The sequence below is a fragment of the Colossoma macropomum genome, unplaced genomic scaffold (genome assembly GCF_904425465.1).
Source record: "Colossoma macropomum unplaced genomic scaffold, Colossoma_macropomum, whole genome shotgun sequence".
Lineage (NCBI taxonomy): Eukaryota > Metazoa > Chordata > Actinopteri > Characiformes > Serrasalmidae > Colossoma > Colossoma macropomum.
This window is the reverse complement of record NW_023494792.1, coordinates 32,285,491-32,303,068: the sequence shown is the minus strand read 5'-3', so window position 1 is coordinate 32,303,068 and position 17,578 is coordinate 32,285,491. Positions and strand designations below refer to the sequence as shown.

Sequence of the window (17,578 nt, the reverse complement as noted above, 5' to 3'; positions counted from 1 at the left end):
CACAGGTTGATGGAAGGAGGATAAGTGGTCGTTTCTGAGTTTTTGAGTGTGCAGAGTGGTTAATATAGATGATATAGAGGCTCCACCTCCGCTGCCTTTTATTTCCATAGGGGAGCTCTTTGTAAGAGCTTGCATAAAACAAAAAAAAGAAAAACAACAAATGTGGTGGAGGGGAGGGAGGGAGAGAGAGAGAAGAGAGAGAGAGAGAGAGAGAGAGAGAGAGAGAGAGAGAGAGAGGGAGAGGGAGAGGGAGAGGGAGAGGGAGAGAGAGAGAGCGAGAGAGAGAGAGCGAGAGCGAGAGGGAGAGGGAGAGAGAGAGAGAGAGAGAGAGAGAGAGAGAGAGAGAGCGAGAGCGAGAGCGAGAGAGCGAGAGCGAGAGCGAGAGCGAGAGAGAGAGAGCGAGAGAGAGAGAGAGAGAGAGAGTGTGTCACTTTTTTGTAACACCAGCTTACATAAAGCTCCAGAGAACAGCTGGGAGAGGGGTCTCCACTCTGTGGGCATGTAAACAGTGCTCTTTTGCAACCAACACGACACGAGGGGTCACGAAGGTTGCCCGCAGAGGTTAACGTCACCTCTCCATGTCAGCCAAGGGTCACCAGTTGGCTTTGACCGCTTTGATGTCACTCACAAGGTTCTGGGCCAGACAGATGCCAAAGATCTGTGCAGAAAAGGAAAGTAATGCACTCAGAAATGTGTCCAACCTGCATGTATCTACACTCACTGAGTACTTTATTAGGAACACCTCCTTGAACTGACGCTCACTGTCCATTTTCTCAGCTCCACTGACCATACAGGAGCACTTTGTAGTTCTACAGTTACAGACTGTAGTCCATCCGTTTCTGCATACTCTGTTCTTCAAAGGCCAGGACCCCCACAGGACCACTAAAGAGCAGGGTGGTGGATCATTCTCAGCACTGCAGTAACACTGACGTGGTGGTGGTGTGTTAGTGAGTGTTGTGCTGGTACGAGTGGATCAGACACAGCAGTGCTGCTGGAGTTTTTAAACACTGTGTCCACTCACTGTCCACTCTATTAGACACTCCTACCTTGTCAGTCCACCTTGTAGATGTAAAGTCAGAGACGATAGCTCATCTGCTGCTGCACAGTTTGTGTTGGTCATCTTCTAGTCCTTCATCACTTCACCTTCATCCACTCAGACCAGCACAACACACACTAACACACCTCCACCACGTCAGTGTTACTGCAGTGCTGAGAATGATCCACCACCCAAATAGTACCTGCTCTGTGAGGGTTTATGGGGGTCCTGACCACTGAAGAACAGTAAAAGGGGGCTAACAAAGTATGCAGAGAAACAGATGGACTACAGTCTGTAACTGTAGAACTACAAAGTGCACCTATATAGTAAGTGGAGCTGATAAAATGAACAATGAGCGTAGAAACAAGGAGGTGGTCATAATAAACATAGACTCAATATTTCTTCTGAAGTATTAATTGGGAGTCTGTTGCTCCTTTGTGGCAGTATTAGCCTCTACTCTTCTGGTAAGGCTTACACTACATGTTGGAACATTGCTGTGAGGAGCTGATTGCATTCAGCCACAAGAGTATCAGTAAGGTCAGGTACTGATGTTGGGTGGTCAGTTCTGGATCGCACCAACTCATCCCAAAGGTACTGGACGAAGCTAAAAATGACCAGTGAACATACACGTGTCTAGGTTTTTGTTTATGTCATGATGATGATAAAATAATTGTAAATTTGGACAGAAAAAAATCTTTGGCTACTATTTCTGCTTTGGTCACCATACATGTACTTGAACGTATTTAAAAAACAAAAGCCCTAAAAGATTCTCAAAATAACTGTAAAACAATGCATCAAGCAACATATCTGTATGATTTTATGTAATAATTCTCTGTGATGTAGCTTTTAAAGGCATTAAACTCTTCAGACGTCTGGTTCCTATCACCACCACTGTGAACAATTCTGACTCTGTTAGCTTCACTAAAACAGAGCATTTCACTCTGAAGGACTTTATTTACATTTCAACAGTTTATCTATGCATTTAATTTAAAACCAACAGCAGAAATCCGCTATAAATCCTGGAAGATAGTTGACGACCATTTATATTGCTTTTTATCTTGGTGTCCATTCAGTTATCTTACCAGCAGGTGGCACTCTGAGAAACTTCCAAGGCAACAAGACGGCTTTCTACAACTTTACAAAATAACTATCATAGCACATCAGCCCAGATCTTTCATCTGAATCTGTGTTACATTCACAAACCATTACCTGTAATAGTGCAATACCAACGAAGATGCCGGCAACGACAATCAAATTCTCCTGAAGCCACTTCTCAAACTGCCCCACGCATCCTTTTGTGTGAATGAACTCCTGTTGAGCCAGTTCCTAAAAAGAAAAACACAATAAAATACACACAAATATATTACGTAAAAACAAAGGTCTGACAAGTCAGAATTCAGCCAAGCCTGAAAAAGCAGGGAAAGTGAAAGTGTGTGGGTGTTCTCTCTGCTCTTTGGCTGGACACTGAGCAGAAACAGCACGTAGGCCTCCACCTGGCCGAGTCTTGCTGGTAAATCTGTGCAAGAACAAACAGCTTCCCTGGCACAGTGAGAGCACTGAGTCCTCGCCAGCTAGACAAGATGATTACAGGTTTAACACAACCGCCAAGGGCACTCACTGTTACTGTGGCAGGGAAACGCTTTCTACTTCACTGCTCGGCATGAAGCTCCTATAGAGGCAGAAATGCTCATTTCACTGCTGCACATACAGCACATTTACACAAGCACCGATATATAGTACTGATGTATATATTCAGCTTAATACTGAGCAGAGCTGCTGATCCAGTGCCTTTACAAAAGATAACTCGTGTAAGATCAGTAGATAGTAAAGATCATTTTTAACGTTTTTTTTTTTTTCTTCATGAATGTTTTATTTGTTTTACTTAGTTTTTTTTATGTAACTTTATTTCTTCTGCTTTTTAAACATGCCTAATTTTGGAATATTTATTTTTTTCAATGTAAATATGTAACTTAAATGTAAAAATGTAATATTGTAATTTTAAATAAATAAGGAATCTATTTTTTGTAATCTTTTTACTTTTTAAATATACATATGCCTAATGTTTGAACGCAGTTTTTTTATTGTAAATTTAATTTCTTTAATTTTTACTTTATTTTTAAAGGTAAATATGACTATTGTTTTTAATGTTTATTTTTGTAAAATTCTTATTTATTTAGTTTTTTTTTTCCATGTGTAAAGTAATTTATTAATGGAATATTTTTCTTCTTCTCCTTTATTTAAAAGTTCTAAAAAGTATTTTTATTTTATTTTATTATTTTCTTTTTTTTTTACATTTTTTAATATTAACATGACATTTTTTGTTTTTTTGTCTTTATACATTTCTTTACAAATTTTTTAACTGTTTAATTTTAATGTTTACAGTTGCATTTTATACTTTTTGAGTAGTTTGAGTTTTTGAGTAGTTTGAGTAAACAAGTCCAGCTAGACAGTACATTTGTCTGATCTGGACAATAATACTGACCGATCACTATAGGTGATACAGTGCTTAGGATTCTTAACTGAGGTTAATTATTAACAGTAATTAGTATAGCTGAGGACACAGGTTCTTCAGCACTGTCTTCAGATTTATCCAGCTGCCTGAACATCTGTCTTTTTCCACATTTTTCACGGAACAAAACATAAATTTACACTATTTAAAAAACGCCAGCTGCTGTTTACACTGTGTGAACATTTCATGATGAATGGACTAATAAAAATGGTCTGAAATAAAAACTCACATTACCATACTAGTTAGGAATACTTTTTTTCTGACTTTGACAAAATGAAAAACATGGCCTTCATCTTTCCATCATTCGGTCCAAAGCCTGACACCATGATTTAGATGAAAGTAGGATTAACTGCAGAGTGCAGTGATGTTGAAAGAAGAAGAGGATAAAAACCTGCACATATTTCAGCCTCAGTCGCCCTACAGAGCTGCCGCCCAGCTCAACCTTTTGTCTCTATGCTGGTAGATGACACAAAAGACCTGCAGAGTCGACCTCTGGGCCAATAGGAAGCCAGGAGTATACGGAGGGGAGCCAGTGAAAAGAGAGGGAAGTGGCTGTTTTGACGGTGAACGTCCCTTTGGGGCCTAATTTGACTCAGGTCTCTCTTTGTTGCTCTTTTTTTCCGCTTCTGTCTCCAACTTCCTCTCCACACCCTTCCTGCACTTCAGCCACTCTGATACTGCTCTCTGCACAGCGCTGCAGAGAAAGGCTTTCTGGGAAACTACAATAAGCACTAAAATCACTGGATACAAAAGGTTCAAAGGGCTACTTCTTCTAAGATGCTTTCCAAGAACACAAAAAACCCCAGACTGAAGGTGTACATACAGTTGCATGCAAAAGTTTGAACACCCCTGGTCTTATGGCAGGTTTTGTTGATTTTCTAAGTGAAAATAAGTGAACGCACCCTCTACAGAGAACACAGATAAGTGTAGGGCACATTTTCCATTTATTTGCTGAATTTAACATATTGGGAAAAAAGAAAACATAAAATATAAAACGTGCCATATCTTTTGTACAGACCACATTTTATGTATTTTTCCCCAATATGCTAAGTTCAGCAAATTCAGCTAAATTCAGTTGCTCTACAGTAAACAGACTCAAATATGGCATTTTTCTTGTGAATTGTAGCAAATTTCAGCGCATACAGTCCATTTATTGGAATAGAGTTTATTGGAAAAATGTAAAAAATAAAAAGTGCCTTTATTTTTGCACAGGCCACATTTTATGTTTAATTTTTTTCCAATATGATAAATCCAGCAAATAAACAGTAACTGTGCATTTAAATGTGCAGAAGTGTGTTCACTGTAGAGGATGTGTAACTTACTTTCACTTAGAAAACTGACAAAACATTGAATTTGACTGGGGGTGCCCAAACTTTTGCAGTAAATATGGGAAACTGTTACAAATCAAAAATTTGATGTTTTTTTCTTTTAAATGAACATACTTAAGTACAAAACCGTTGGTTTTAAGGGTAGTACTGAGCCTGTAAAATGCTGTTTAGTCCAGACATACAATAATAAACAAAAACACGATGCTTATTTTTGCTTTACTGCTGCTTCCAAGCTTTTGTCCTGTAGTGTAACTACTTCACATAAACATCCCTACCAAAAAGGCTTTCCCAATTCACTCCCATGAAAATGAAGAAGCGGATTCTGAGCGGCTCGCCGTACGGTCCACTCCTAAAGCACACATGCACACTGTGTCCATGGTAACCGGACTGGCACGGTGCCCTTGCTGTTCCCCTGGAGTGGCAGTGTGTTACCACACCCACGCCGGGAGCGAAGAACGGGGCCTGGCGTAACCCGCTGACTCCCCAATTACAGCTCCGCGCTTTCCCCGGCTAAAACGGGACGCTAATTAGCACTGTTAAAAGCTCAAACTGTTATTAGAGGCCTGCGCGCCACCAGCTGAAACACTCAATTATTGCACTTAACCCTTCCAGGCTCTCCGAGGGTGGGGTCAACACGCTCTTTCACTCTGCATGTGTGCCTTTTTCTATATGAGCTTTTACAAAAGAAGTCCATTTTAAACATATCTCTATGCGCCGACTCCCACACACATGCTATTATCCTACAACATACTGCTGCTGTCACTTTAAAACCTCTTCCTTTTCCCCCCCAACATTTAGAAAGACAGCAGTTTTTATACTGTGTGAACATTTCATGACAAAAAGACCAACGGAAATGGTCTCAAATTACATTCATTAATAAAATTAATGTACAATAAGGTTAAAGAGTCTAGTAACACTGAATTTTTCTTTAATAAAAGTGTTTTAAATCAATGACTGTTTAAGTTTTAAAATATACCATTTACTTTTTTTAATAGAAAATAAACTGCAAAAACAGCCCAACACTTTTACACAAACCCATTGCTGCCTACAAGTCTTCCCAGAAGTTCCTATTTACGACTTCAGAGGTCGTAAGTACGACTTGTGTTGAAGTGGTTTTGGTTGGAAATAAGATAGACACACTGGACATAATGCTTTAAGTCTGCAACAAACTGAAGAGCAGAAGATGTTTCTGAGAAGATTAATGTTTTTTTTGCAGTTAGATGTATCATATAACGAGCTTACATCTGCATTTCCATGTGTAGATGGTTTTAGCCGCAGTGTCTGTGTTTACATGCAAAGATTCGTGTCAATCTGATTAAATACAGTCAGTTCATAGATTAAGACTGAGGTGTTTTTATACTCACTCTACTCAACGATCTGATGGAAAACTCTGTTTACATGCACACTATAAGTAATCTGATCCAAAACGACGCGCACTGCGCGGAGAACCACTTAGTGCAGACGTTACCATGACAACCAGCATCACGTGAGTCCAGTCAGAGTGAGATGAGCAGCAGTGAGCAGTGCTTGTGTTTTCCAATGCTTTAAAATGATGTCAGACTCAGGAAAACGTCCTTCACATGTACTAAATTATATTCCGAATGGCCTCAATCGGACTAGTCTATTCTGACTGAGGTGTTTACATGGACATATTCTATTCCGATCAAGCTATTAGTCGGATTATTAACAGATTATTAGACTGCATGTAATTGTGGTTAATGTTAATGTTGTGGCTGATTAATAACTGAAATACATTCAGTTTATCAGTGGCTATTACTGCTTTTTCCCCCACTAGTAAATACAACGTTGCAGTGGCATTCATGTGCATTCGTCTCATAAATCTGATATTTCTGACACGACTTGAAAGCAGCACAGCTATTCAGCCTACAACAGTTTAACTCCACGTATTTACACTGAAGTTATAAGGAATGTTCCCACCTGAGCTGCTTCTTGAATGAGCCACGATCAGAACAGAGCTCACTTACATTTGAGTCTTAAAGGCATAGTAACAAAAACAGCCTGTTTAGTTTTAAGAGATAAAGACAGTTTGAAATGATCCTGTAAAAACGAGTTATAACCGTGTGGTTTTATGTATCAAAAACACACGTGGATCTTTTCATTCTACAGAAACGTCCACTTTTTATCTAACCACAGGAGTCACTGGTGTTACTGATCGTCATTGGTGTTACACATAAGAAAGGGTAACACCAGTGACATTTTTAATGCTACAGAGCATCAAACCACATGTTGTCAATCATGGAATATCCACTAAAATATGTAATTTAATCCATTTGTATTCTATTTGTTCACAGTTACCTAAGAATAAAGAAGGTCACACCAGTGACTTCAGCTAAAAGCTTCATATGAAATCATGAGCTAAATGAGAAAATCTCTGATAATTGAAAAGACACAGTGGACTCACCATGTGCTTTTCTTCACAGATCCTCAGGAAATAGGTAAAAAGAAGTCAAGCGATGTCATCAGTGTGATTTTTATTTCAAAATTAGAGATTTTTTGTTGCACAGTAACACCAGTGACACTCCTGGGGAACTTTCATTATATATTTTATAAAATTTATTTGGCATTTGTTTTTCTTTATGTCATTTAAATCATATATCTCACAGTTATGTGTAGACTATTGCAGTTAAAATCTCAAAATCTGAAACTCACCCTTCACACATGACTGTGGGGATGAGCATGTCTGTGGTAGAATTCTATATAATTGATTTAAAGACCAGCATTGCTAAATTGAGGCTCAAGAAGGTGTAATTGTTAAAATAATTAAATACATTTATTTTAAATTATAAATAAATTGTAACCCTAACATGTTTTTCAAGTGTAATAAAAGCTAAGGACACAAAAATGGACGTTTCTGTAGAATGACCCATCTCAGTGAAGAAAAAAAAAAAGAAATACAAAGAAAAATGCAGAATATGAACCCTTTAATAAGTCTTTTTCCTTCACCTGCACATTTTGAAAATGTGAGGTTTTGTTATGACAACAACAGTCTTTCACTATAACAATCATAGCTGAATCTGAAGATAATGGTTTCACTGTGTTTAGGAAACACTTATGTACACTTTTAGGATTTTAGGATATTCTTCATGCCAGAGAGATTTTGTAAACTCAGAAATGATGATATGTGAAGTACTCACTCCTTGAAGCCGCACGTCATAGCCACACTGGGTGTTCAGGACGTCCCCCTGGAGAAGAGAGGGGAAAAAAAAACACTTAAACATGGTCACTTCTCACATACAATCATGTGACAGCTTTCTAAAAAGGAAGTCTTCATCAAATCTCTGAATATCTGAACATGGTCCACAAAACTATCAGAGGGTCAGATCATTTAATGTCGCTACCCAAAAAAAACAAAAAAACAAAAAACAAAACAGTTTAGCAGAGAAAGTAACAGATCAACAGTGTCTGTAAACCTGACTCATTCTTACTGAATAATAGCATCCAAAAAGAAGCACTACAAAAATAATATACTGCTGCCGTCAGATCAAAACCTTGCATCTCCAAAATGGTAACTTTACAGGAGAAGGAAAAAAAACATACTTTACTTTTAATGTAAGTCAATGGAACCAGAATCTTTTCCAGGTAATTTTGGGTAATTTCTGTTTGTCCATTCATCATGAAATTTAAACACAACGTATAGGACCACAGGTATTTTCAAATTATGTCAAAAACTGAAAAATGACAAAGAGAGATAACTGGGGGGGGGTTGTTCCGACAACAGTGATATACTTAATATATCTAAGGTTGTTCACTATGAGATTACTGTAATATTAAATCAAGCCCTTACACAGACATTCTTCGTATTAAATCAGATTATTTTACTGAACTGACAGATTATTTAGTTTCTTTCAGGAAAAAATGTTCTTTGGGGGAGAAAAAAAAAGTGATAAGGTGGGATTCTTTTCTATTTGTTTATGATTTTCAAGCTGTGTTAAATGGCTCGTATATGTACTAAAAACCTGCTTTCTTCTGAGACAACAACGAATGAACAACAACCAGCCAACAGGCGAAAAATGGACAGACAATCAGACAAACGAACGGACAAACACACAACTGGACAAGCAGATGGAAGCAAAAAGTCAGACAAAGCGTTGAACAAACGGACAAACCCATAGCTGGACAATCAGACAAACAATCAGATGAACTTCTGGATGAACAAAAAGATGATCAAACAAATAAATGGACAAAACAAAAAAGCAGAAAAAGATGAAAAAATTGACAAACTGACAGACAACTGGACATACAAACAGATAACCAAACAAACAGACTGAAAAACAAACAGACAACTGGAAGAGATGAACAAACAGCCTGACAAACGGACCAACAATCAGACGCATGAGGTTAGACTGAGAAGTACAGAGAAAGAGAGATTATGTAAAAAAGTAAAACTGAGAGTCTCCAACAACCACCATGAAACTTTTCTAGTTTTCACTTCATCCCCTCAGGTTTCCAGTCACTATACAGATAATGAAGCTGCGATAATCTGGGGAGCCCATCGTTTATTTCCAGTTAACTGCTGGTATGGTTTTCCTTTGCAAATGGTACATTTAACTACTCAAATCTCTCATTACTACATCAAAACAAACATTCATCAAGTCCCTGTCATCATTAAGAAACTCATCTGGCTACGCTGACTGCGCTCTGTTTCAACCTTGCCCACTGCTGTTTGAATCATTAACCATTAGAGGTCTAAGTAATCATCGTTCTGCCATTCATTCAATTTAATTTACCTTACATCCAAATATAACTGCACACATAGTTAATTATGTAATGAACTCCATTTCCATCTGATTTACATTCTGAATCTACAGGTTCCAGTCTGCACTTCTGAGGTCATTCTGTTTGATTCAATGTCAAACAATTACAAACGTAAAGGATGTTTTTCTTTCTGCAAAACAAAACTGTATGCACAACTTTTATTACACAACTTTTGATCAATTTCAAGTAACACTGAAATATCTCTCTACTACTTACAAACGCAAATAAGGTACTGAAAGTTTAGAGTCTCCACTTTGAATTACACAAAAATGAAGCATTTAACGCTTTACACACCATGAAGGGACACAGGAGAACATGACCACTGAGAAAAGCGCTTTCATAGCAATTCGACCAGTTACAGTCATAGGCAAAGGTTTGGGCACCCATGGTTTAAGATATGTGACACACATTCTCTACAGAGAACAGACTTCTGCACATTTTAATGCCCAATTACTGTTTATTTAACATGTAAATAGGTTAAACACAGCAAGTAAACTGAAATTGTGTACTAAGATGTGCAGAAAATGCCATGTTTAAGTTTACAGAGGACGTGTTTACTTATTTTCACTTTAAACAAAACATGATTCGCCCGGCGGTGTTCAAACTTTTCCATACAACTGTGTATTTGTTTCCACAGCAGCGCTCACTATAAACAGACTCTGGCCATTGTCTGGTATGTGTAAAAAGTGAACAGAGGAAAGCAGTCATTATGGTGGAGATGCCTGACCGAGAGTGAGAAAAACAGAGTGAAAGCTCAGGAGTTTCAGGCTGGCTGGTACTGGAACACAGAAAGACGTGAACTGGTACCAGACGATACGGGTGATACAGTGATGGGTAGAAACACTAAGGCTAATCATACACTAGAGGACTTTAAAAAGACTCTGAAAAGACTTTGAAAAGACTGACGTTTGACACCCTCCCACATCTAAAGACAACACCACAGAGGTTTTAGTCACTATGACTAGACTACGATTTTGCGAAGACTGGGGATCTTGCAGCGTCACTATTTGCAAGACTGCGACTAGATTTTTGAGATTATTTCCCATCATGCACATGGTGGAAATTTAAAAGAAGATAAACCCTTTTCGTTCCTCACTCTACAGTAGTACAAATGTACTATTAGAAATAAAGGTTCTGTGCAGGTACATTTTTGTTTATCAAGCTACAAACAATGTAAATGTTCCCTCAAAGATCGAACAGTGGTTTTAAGGTCTGATTGTGAACCTTAAGTAAGTTTTTCCAGGTAAAAAGTACAGATTTGTACATTTTCCTAACCGAATGTTTTAAAACAGAACAATAAAATAAAAGCCTGGAGACGAGACGGGGTGTGTGGAGTCAGTACACCTCACAAAATATCATTTCAGTGGATTATGGTACAGTTATGATCCCTGACTAAAGGTACTGAGATGTACCCTTGAGAGAAGCCCCCCCCAGTGACAGTTTAAAACCTTTATTTCTGAGAGTGTGGAAAGACACGCTGGCTGGGAATGCTCAGCCTAGTTCACTGTAGAATTGTATATTCTGGTGTATCATCACCCAGTATGTTTTTTTTAATTAAGCTGCAAAATGTTTTTCATATAAAGATTTACGCATCAACAAAACATGCAGCGATTCAGCATTGTTGATTGGTGTTATGAACTAAAGCATAAAAAAAACAAACAAAATAAGAAACCGCTGTACAGACAGTAAAAAAATATATATTTCTTTAATTATGCCATTCTTAAAGGTCCTCTGCACTGTTACACTCAGTGAACTGTAAATACTAAAGCATCTAGTTTATATTTTTAAGTTAATGATTGTTTTAAAATGGAGCAGATTTGCTTTTACAGAGCTTTCAGGCACTCGTATGCATTTTCTTCCTTGCGCTCGTTTGTCGTAGACGAGAAAAAGACTTAAGACGGCCATCCTGACCAACTTACACTAAACGATCGAGGTGACGCGAACTCAACGCAACTCTAGCAAGACTGTCATGATTTTATTCAGATATTGGAAATCTGTCTGTGACGGTGAAATCGCTTGAAAAGTCAGCATAAGTTAACTGTGATCTACATCATTTGCTGGACGCTTCAGACTGTTTTAAAAGAACATAAATAGTGTTTTCACTTTATCTTCTGTCTGATTAATGTTTATAACACTATGTAAGGTTCCCTGTTTACTCATCGGATAATAAATATCATCTAATATCTTGATAATGTGATGTAACTGGAATACAAAGCATGTGAAACTGAATTTTATCAGTTCAGCCCAGCACTAGCACTAATGTGAAGCTTCTTTCTGAGTGTTTTTCCTCACAGCAGGGTCTTTGATGCAGCAGGAGAAAGGCACTCCGCAGCGCTCCCGGCTGGGATTCAGCTCTGTGCAGTTGAAGTAAATGTTCTGGTTCCAGTCGTTCGGTCCATGAGCACCGCAGCACAGCCACTGAAACACAAAGAACACAGATAAATCACTATTATCACCATTACCATTGCAATCATCCTCAATCACTACGCCAGTTAGTTAAGCTTTTAGGACCGGCTTCTGTTCTGGATCTTTTGCTGTGTAGATAACACATTTAAGCAGGTTACTCTTTATTCCATGTACCTGTACTGTTATATGTTTACACCAGCAACACCTTTAAGCCCTAAAACTGCTGGCTTACTATTCAACTATGAACATTAGGAACTAATATGTAAGTTAAATATGGGTCGTTACAGCTTAAGGGCTTAATGTAGCCCCACAAAACCACCCAAGTAAATGCATACATAAACACACAGATCTAACACATCACTCAGTTGTCAGTGAAAGCAGGGTTTTGCCTAAAAATGCAAGACTTTATTTAGTAGCAAGCAGAAGCTCATGTGTTAAGGAGCTGCCAGAGCACTGGCATGACTGTGTGGCGTGATGTTGAAGTGCTAGACAGGCAGTGGGTGAAAGACAGTATTTTGGACAACAATATTATGTTACTGTAATATAACACACAATCTCCCATCTATAGAGAATATTATTATTTCACATTTTAAAAACCCCTCAAGGTTAATAAGTAATGCTCCACTGCCGAAAACCTCCTTGAGACACGGCTTGCAGATAAAAAGGGTTCGGTTTATGTTTGCCACTTGTAATGAGGACTCTACTCTAGCCTGATTGGCTGAAAGCAAGACATATTTGCGTACAACAGAAGTCTTTACAATAGGCATTCACTATACAGATCCAGCAGAGCTCTCCATTGAAACAAACAGGACAATGCGTGACGAAGTTGTAATTGGACGTAATGTAAACTGTCCATTTCCATCCATTTTATCAGAACACTACTGGCACACAATAGCCACGTTTACATACAGCCTAACAATCCAATAATTATCCGACTAATAGCTCAATCGGAATAGAATATGCCCATGTATATGCCTAGACTAGTCCGATTGAGGCCATTTGGAATGCATTTTCTATCCGATTGATCGGGTAATCCTGTAAATAATCTGTTAAATAGAAGAATAATAACCATGTAAACGCCTGTATCTGATTACATCCCAATCGGAGAGTTTAAGTACGTTCTGATCATGTGCGTTACGTCATAGTGAAAGTTTATAACGGTCAACATGGCGGAGCAGAAACTGGTCTGCAGAGGAGACGAAGTTTATGCTCTGATCTTTAAAAGACGGCGGTGGGACGGACGTCCAGGTTATGTGGCTCAGAACACGACGTCTTCCTCTCGGCCTTCTTTAATAAGGACATGTGAAGGACGTTTTCCTGAGTCTGACATCATTTTAAAGTGATTAGAAACACAAGCGCTGCTCACTGCTGCTCATCTCACTCTGACTGGACCTGATGCTCGCTGTCATGGTAACGTCTACACTAAGTGGTTCTCTATTCATGTGTGTAATTGTGTATCGGATTACTCGTAGTGTGCAGGTAAACTGAGATTTTCCATCAGATTGTTGAGTAGAGTGAGAAGATAACATGAGAACAGGCTTTAGCTAGTTAGCATTTCACTTTGCACACACAGAGAGGAGTGCTGCCGGTCTGTGGGTGGACAGCGACAATATTAGTTAACGAGAAAAGGCGTTTGGCAGTTCACAGGAGAAGGAGAGAACAGCTTACCGGAGCAGAAACAAGTTAGAAAATTTTGATCTTGAAAGAAGTTACAGAGTTTTTTGCAAAGCGTAAAGGTAGAAAAATGTCTCTGTAGGCCGGATGTATGAGTTTTGTGTATGAATTTGATTTATCTAAACCAGCTGACTGTTTTACAGCCTAATTAAACAAAAAAAACACCACTGGTTCACCTTCGTTGAGTTTTTCACAGGTAGCTACAGTTTTAGTTGCATGCCTACTCTGATTTTTACCTGTAATATCACTGTGCTCACATTCCCAGTTATACATGTTTGGTTACTACAGGCTTTATCCATTTTCTAAGCTTGCATCCAAGAACTGGAAGGTTTGTGCACTCCTTTTGTGCTGGTACCCATGATATGGTACACAGAGGGCACACGTAAAGACTCACATATTCTTGGGCAAAATCAATGAGGTTCTGCAGGTCGATGTCGTCCCGGTACGCTTTAACGTTGTTGTTGATGAAGAAGTTCAGCTGGTCCTTGATCCAGTCCTTAAACACGAAGGCCAGGATTCCAGCAGTCAGCTCCAGGAAAAAGATGAGCCCTAAAAAGACTGAGAACTGGAGAAAGAGAACGACAGCATAAATAAAACAATAACAGCATGTTTATCCGTAAAGCTGGACACGTGCAAAACAGATGGACCCTGAGAATTTTCCTGAGGGATGGGTCCATAACAGGAAAAATGCTAAAACTGCTATAAATAAATAAACTGAGCAGGAGCCAGAGAGCACTATGCAAATACAACAGTGCTGAGTAGTCCTTATTAGCTCTGTTTCACTGTTAGGACTGGCAGAGTTAAACAAAAAATATAAAATATGTTTTGTACAAGATTGTTCCAAGTAAAGAGTAACTCATTTCTGTTGGTCAGTTTATCATGAAATATTGACAAAAGCAAAATGTAACTGGAAATTTTAAAGTAAAAAAAGACATAAGAGAAAATAATCTAATCCCCATCATTCTGCACTCAATACCCCATAATGACAAAGTGAAAACCGAATTTGCACTGACATAAGTATTCAGACCCCTTACTTAGTTCTTTGTTGAAGCACCTTTGGCAGTGATTGCAGCCTCCTGTCTTCCTGGGTATGATGCCACAAAGTTTGCACACCTGGATTTGGGGATTTTCTGCCATTCTTCTCTGCAGATCCTCTCAAGCTCTGTCAGGTAGGATGGGGATCGTCGGTGGACAGCCATTTTCAGGTCTCTCCAGAGATGTTGAATTGGGTTCAAGTCAGGTCTCTGGCTGGACCACTCAAGGACATTCACACAGTTGTCCCTAAGCCACTCCTGTGTTGTCTTGGCTGTGTGCTTAGGGTCATTGTCTTGTTGGAAAGACAAATCTGAGGTCCTGAGTGCTCTGGATCAGGTTTTCATTAAGAATATCTCTGTACTTTGCTCCATTTAGCTTTCCCTCAGCCCTGACCAGTCTCCCTGTCCCAGCTGCTGAAAAACAACCACACAGTATAACGCCGCCACCACCATGCTTCACTGTAGGGATGGTATTGGGCAGGTGATAAGCAGTGCCTGGTTTCCTTCAGACATGACGATTAGATCTGAGGCCAAAAAGTTCAATCTTGGTTTCATCAGACCAGAGAATCTTGTTTCTCACAGTCTGAAAGTCCTTTAGGTGCTTTTTTGCAACCTCCAGGCAGGCTTTCATGTGTCATTTACTGGGTAGGGGCTTCTGTCTGGCCACTCTGCCATAAAGCCCAGATTTGTGGAGTGCTGCAGTGAGTGTTGTCCTTCTGGATGCTTCTCCCATCTGCACACAGGATCTTTGGAGATCAGCCAGAGTGGCTTTTGAGTTCTTGTTCACCTCTCTTACCAAGGCCCTTCTCCTCTGATTACTTAGTTTGGCGGGGCAGCCAGCACTGGTTGTTCCAAACTTCTTTCCTTTAGGAATTATGGAGGCCACTGCGCTCCTGGGAACTTTCAGTGCAGCAGAATGTTTTTCCAGATCCGTGCATCCACAAAATCCTGTCTCTGAGCTCTATGGGCAGTTCTTTCCTCCTCATGGCTTGGTTTTTGCTCTGATATGCATTGTCAGCTCTGAGACCTTATACAGACAGGTGTGTGTCTTTCCAAATCATGTCCAATCAACGGAATTTCACCACAGGTGGACTCTGATCAAGGTGTAGAAACATCTCAAAGATGATCAAGAGAAATCGGGAGGCCCCCAGAGCTAAATTTCAAGTGTCACAGCAAATTGTCTGAGTACTTATGTCCATACAAAAATTTAGTTTTTCCTTTCAAAAAAAAAAAATGCAAAAATATGTATATATTTCTAAATTTCTAAATACCTAAATAAATGTAAAATTTCTAAATATATAACATTTCTAAATATATTTATTTATTTATTACATCCATGATATATAATCATTTAAGAAATGTGTCTCCATAAGATGGGGTCTTTACAAATATAAGTCCTATTATCCTACTGTAGTTTTACATGAGGAGGTAGGGTAATTTTATTTTTACTGGCATTTCTTACTGATTTTACTCCAGCCCAAATGCGACATGTCAGTAAAGATTCCGGCACCTTTTATCTTCTAAAGAATAGAAATAAGCCAGATTATATGAATCCTAGGTGAAAACATGTTATAAATGCCCTCATATTCTGTGGAGAATGTGGACTATTTTTTTAAACATAAAGGCACTCGATAAAGTGCTCATTTGTGCTCTCTGTGGTCAAAATCAAGCCGATAGGTACTGCTGGCTCTGACCTCCCGAGCACATAAAAATGCCACTGATTCAGTGCCTTCACTTCAGACAGCAGACCAAATGGTTAAGGTAAACTGAATAATGGCTAAATTGAAATGATTTTACATGTTTTCTGCTTGTTTCTTAAGAGAAGGCAGTGTAAAGTGAGTAGCCATTTATACTGAGATTTCTTATCCCGTGTGAACTGGTCACAAACATTTGAGATGTCCTGTGGTAAACTGGCACTCCCCCACCTCTCCATGGAAAACTGATCCCGTCTGAATAACACTACAGTCTCCACACTGCATCACACTGTTCCACAACACTTAGACTTCACTGTGGGTTTGTTCTGTTCAAACGACTGATTAAACTCATCATTTCCACATGTGGAAATGAGTGAACCCTGAAATGAGTGAGCAGCGGAAAAAGGGCCAAACATCTGGAGGAAGCACAGACAGATGGGCAGTGCAGCAGGGAAACTCACGAATTTGAGCAGGAATGTGTTTTCACGGAGCGCCCCGATGCAGCCGGCGAAGCCCAGGATGAACATCACCCCTCCCACGACGATGAAGAGCCACACAGGGTCGAAACCCCCCAGGTCTGTGATGGACGAGATGTTGGACAGCACTCCCTGCAGAACAAACAGAGCACGCTGTGAGAACGGCTGCAAATCTCTGAACTCAAGACGCACTTTCGGTTCTTTGGGAAAACTTTACCAGGATTCAAATCTTTTAGTGCGATTCACAATTATTTTTTTAAAAACAATAATCATGAATACACAAATGTGACTGAAAGACTTATTTTCACAGTGAGGAAACAAAGACAAAAACAATGGAAAAACATTCTTCTTTTTAATTTTACAGTTGAAAATCTGTGTTTTAAATACACTGAATATACACGTGACTGGAATAGCTGTTTCCACAGTAGTGGAATATAAACAAGAAAAACAATCCAGCAAGCCTTTTTTGTGTCTGGAAATAGCTTGAAATTTTTATTTCAGGCAACAAAATGACCACAAACTTTACTGAACATTAGTATAATTAGACGTATAATAGATTATAACATGCCAAAACTAGTGCAGATCAGAAAGCACCTTCAGCTCATGATGCAATAATACATTTTTAGACCTCTAACTGTGAATGAC

At 39.0% G+C, this 17,578-nt stretch overlaps 1 protein-coding gene across 1 annotated transcript in view; it reads right to left on the bottom strand.

Moving 5' to 3' along the window:
* Nucleotides 1-335: 335 nt before the first annotated feature.
* tspan17 (tetraspanin 17) overlaps nt 336-17,578 on the bottom strand; it is a 49,955-nt gene continuing 32,712 nt past the window's right edge. The window contains exons 3-8 of the mRNA XM_036576922.1: nt 16,919-17,065; nt 14,124-14,294; nt 11,942-12,067; nt 8,029-8,076; nt 2,246-2,362; nt 336-658 (exon numbers count right to left, since the gene is read on the bottom strand). Of these exons, the coding sequence (XP_036432815.1) occupies nt 593-658; nt 2,246-2,362; nt 8,029-8,076; nt 11,942-12,067; nt 14,124-14,294; nt 16,919-17,065 (675 nt within the window). The 3' untranslated portion in view covers nt 336-592. The remainder of the gene's footprint in view (nt 659-2,245; nt 2,363-8,028; nt 8,077-11,941; nt 12,068-14,123; nt 14,295-16,918; nt 17,066-17,578) is intronic.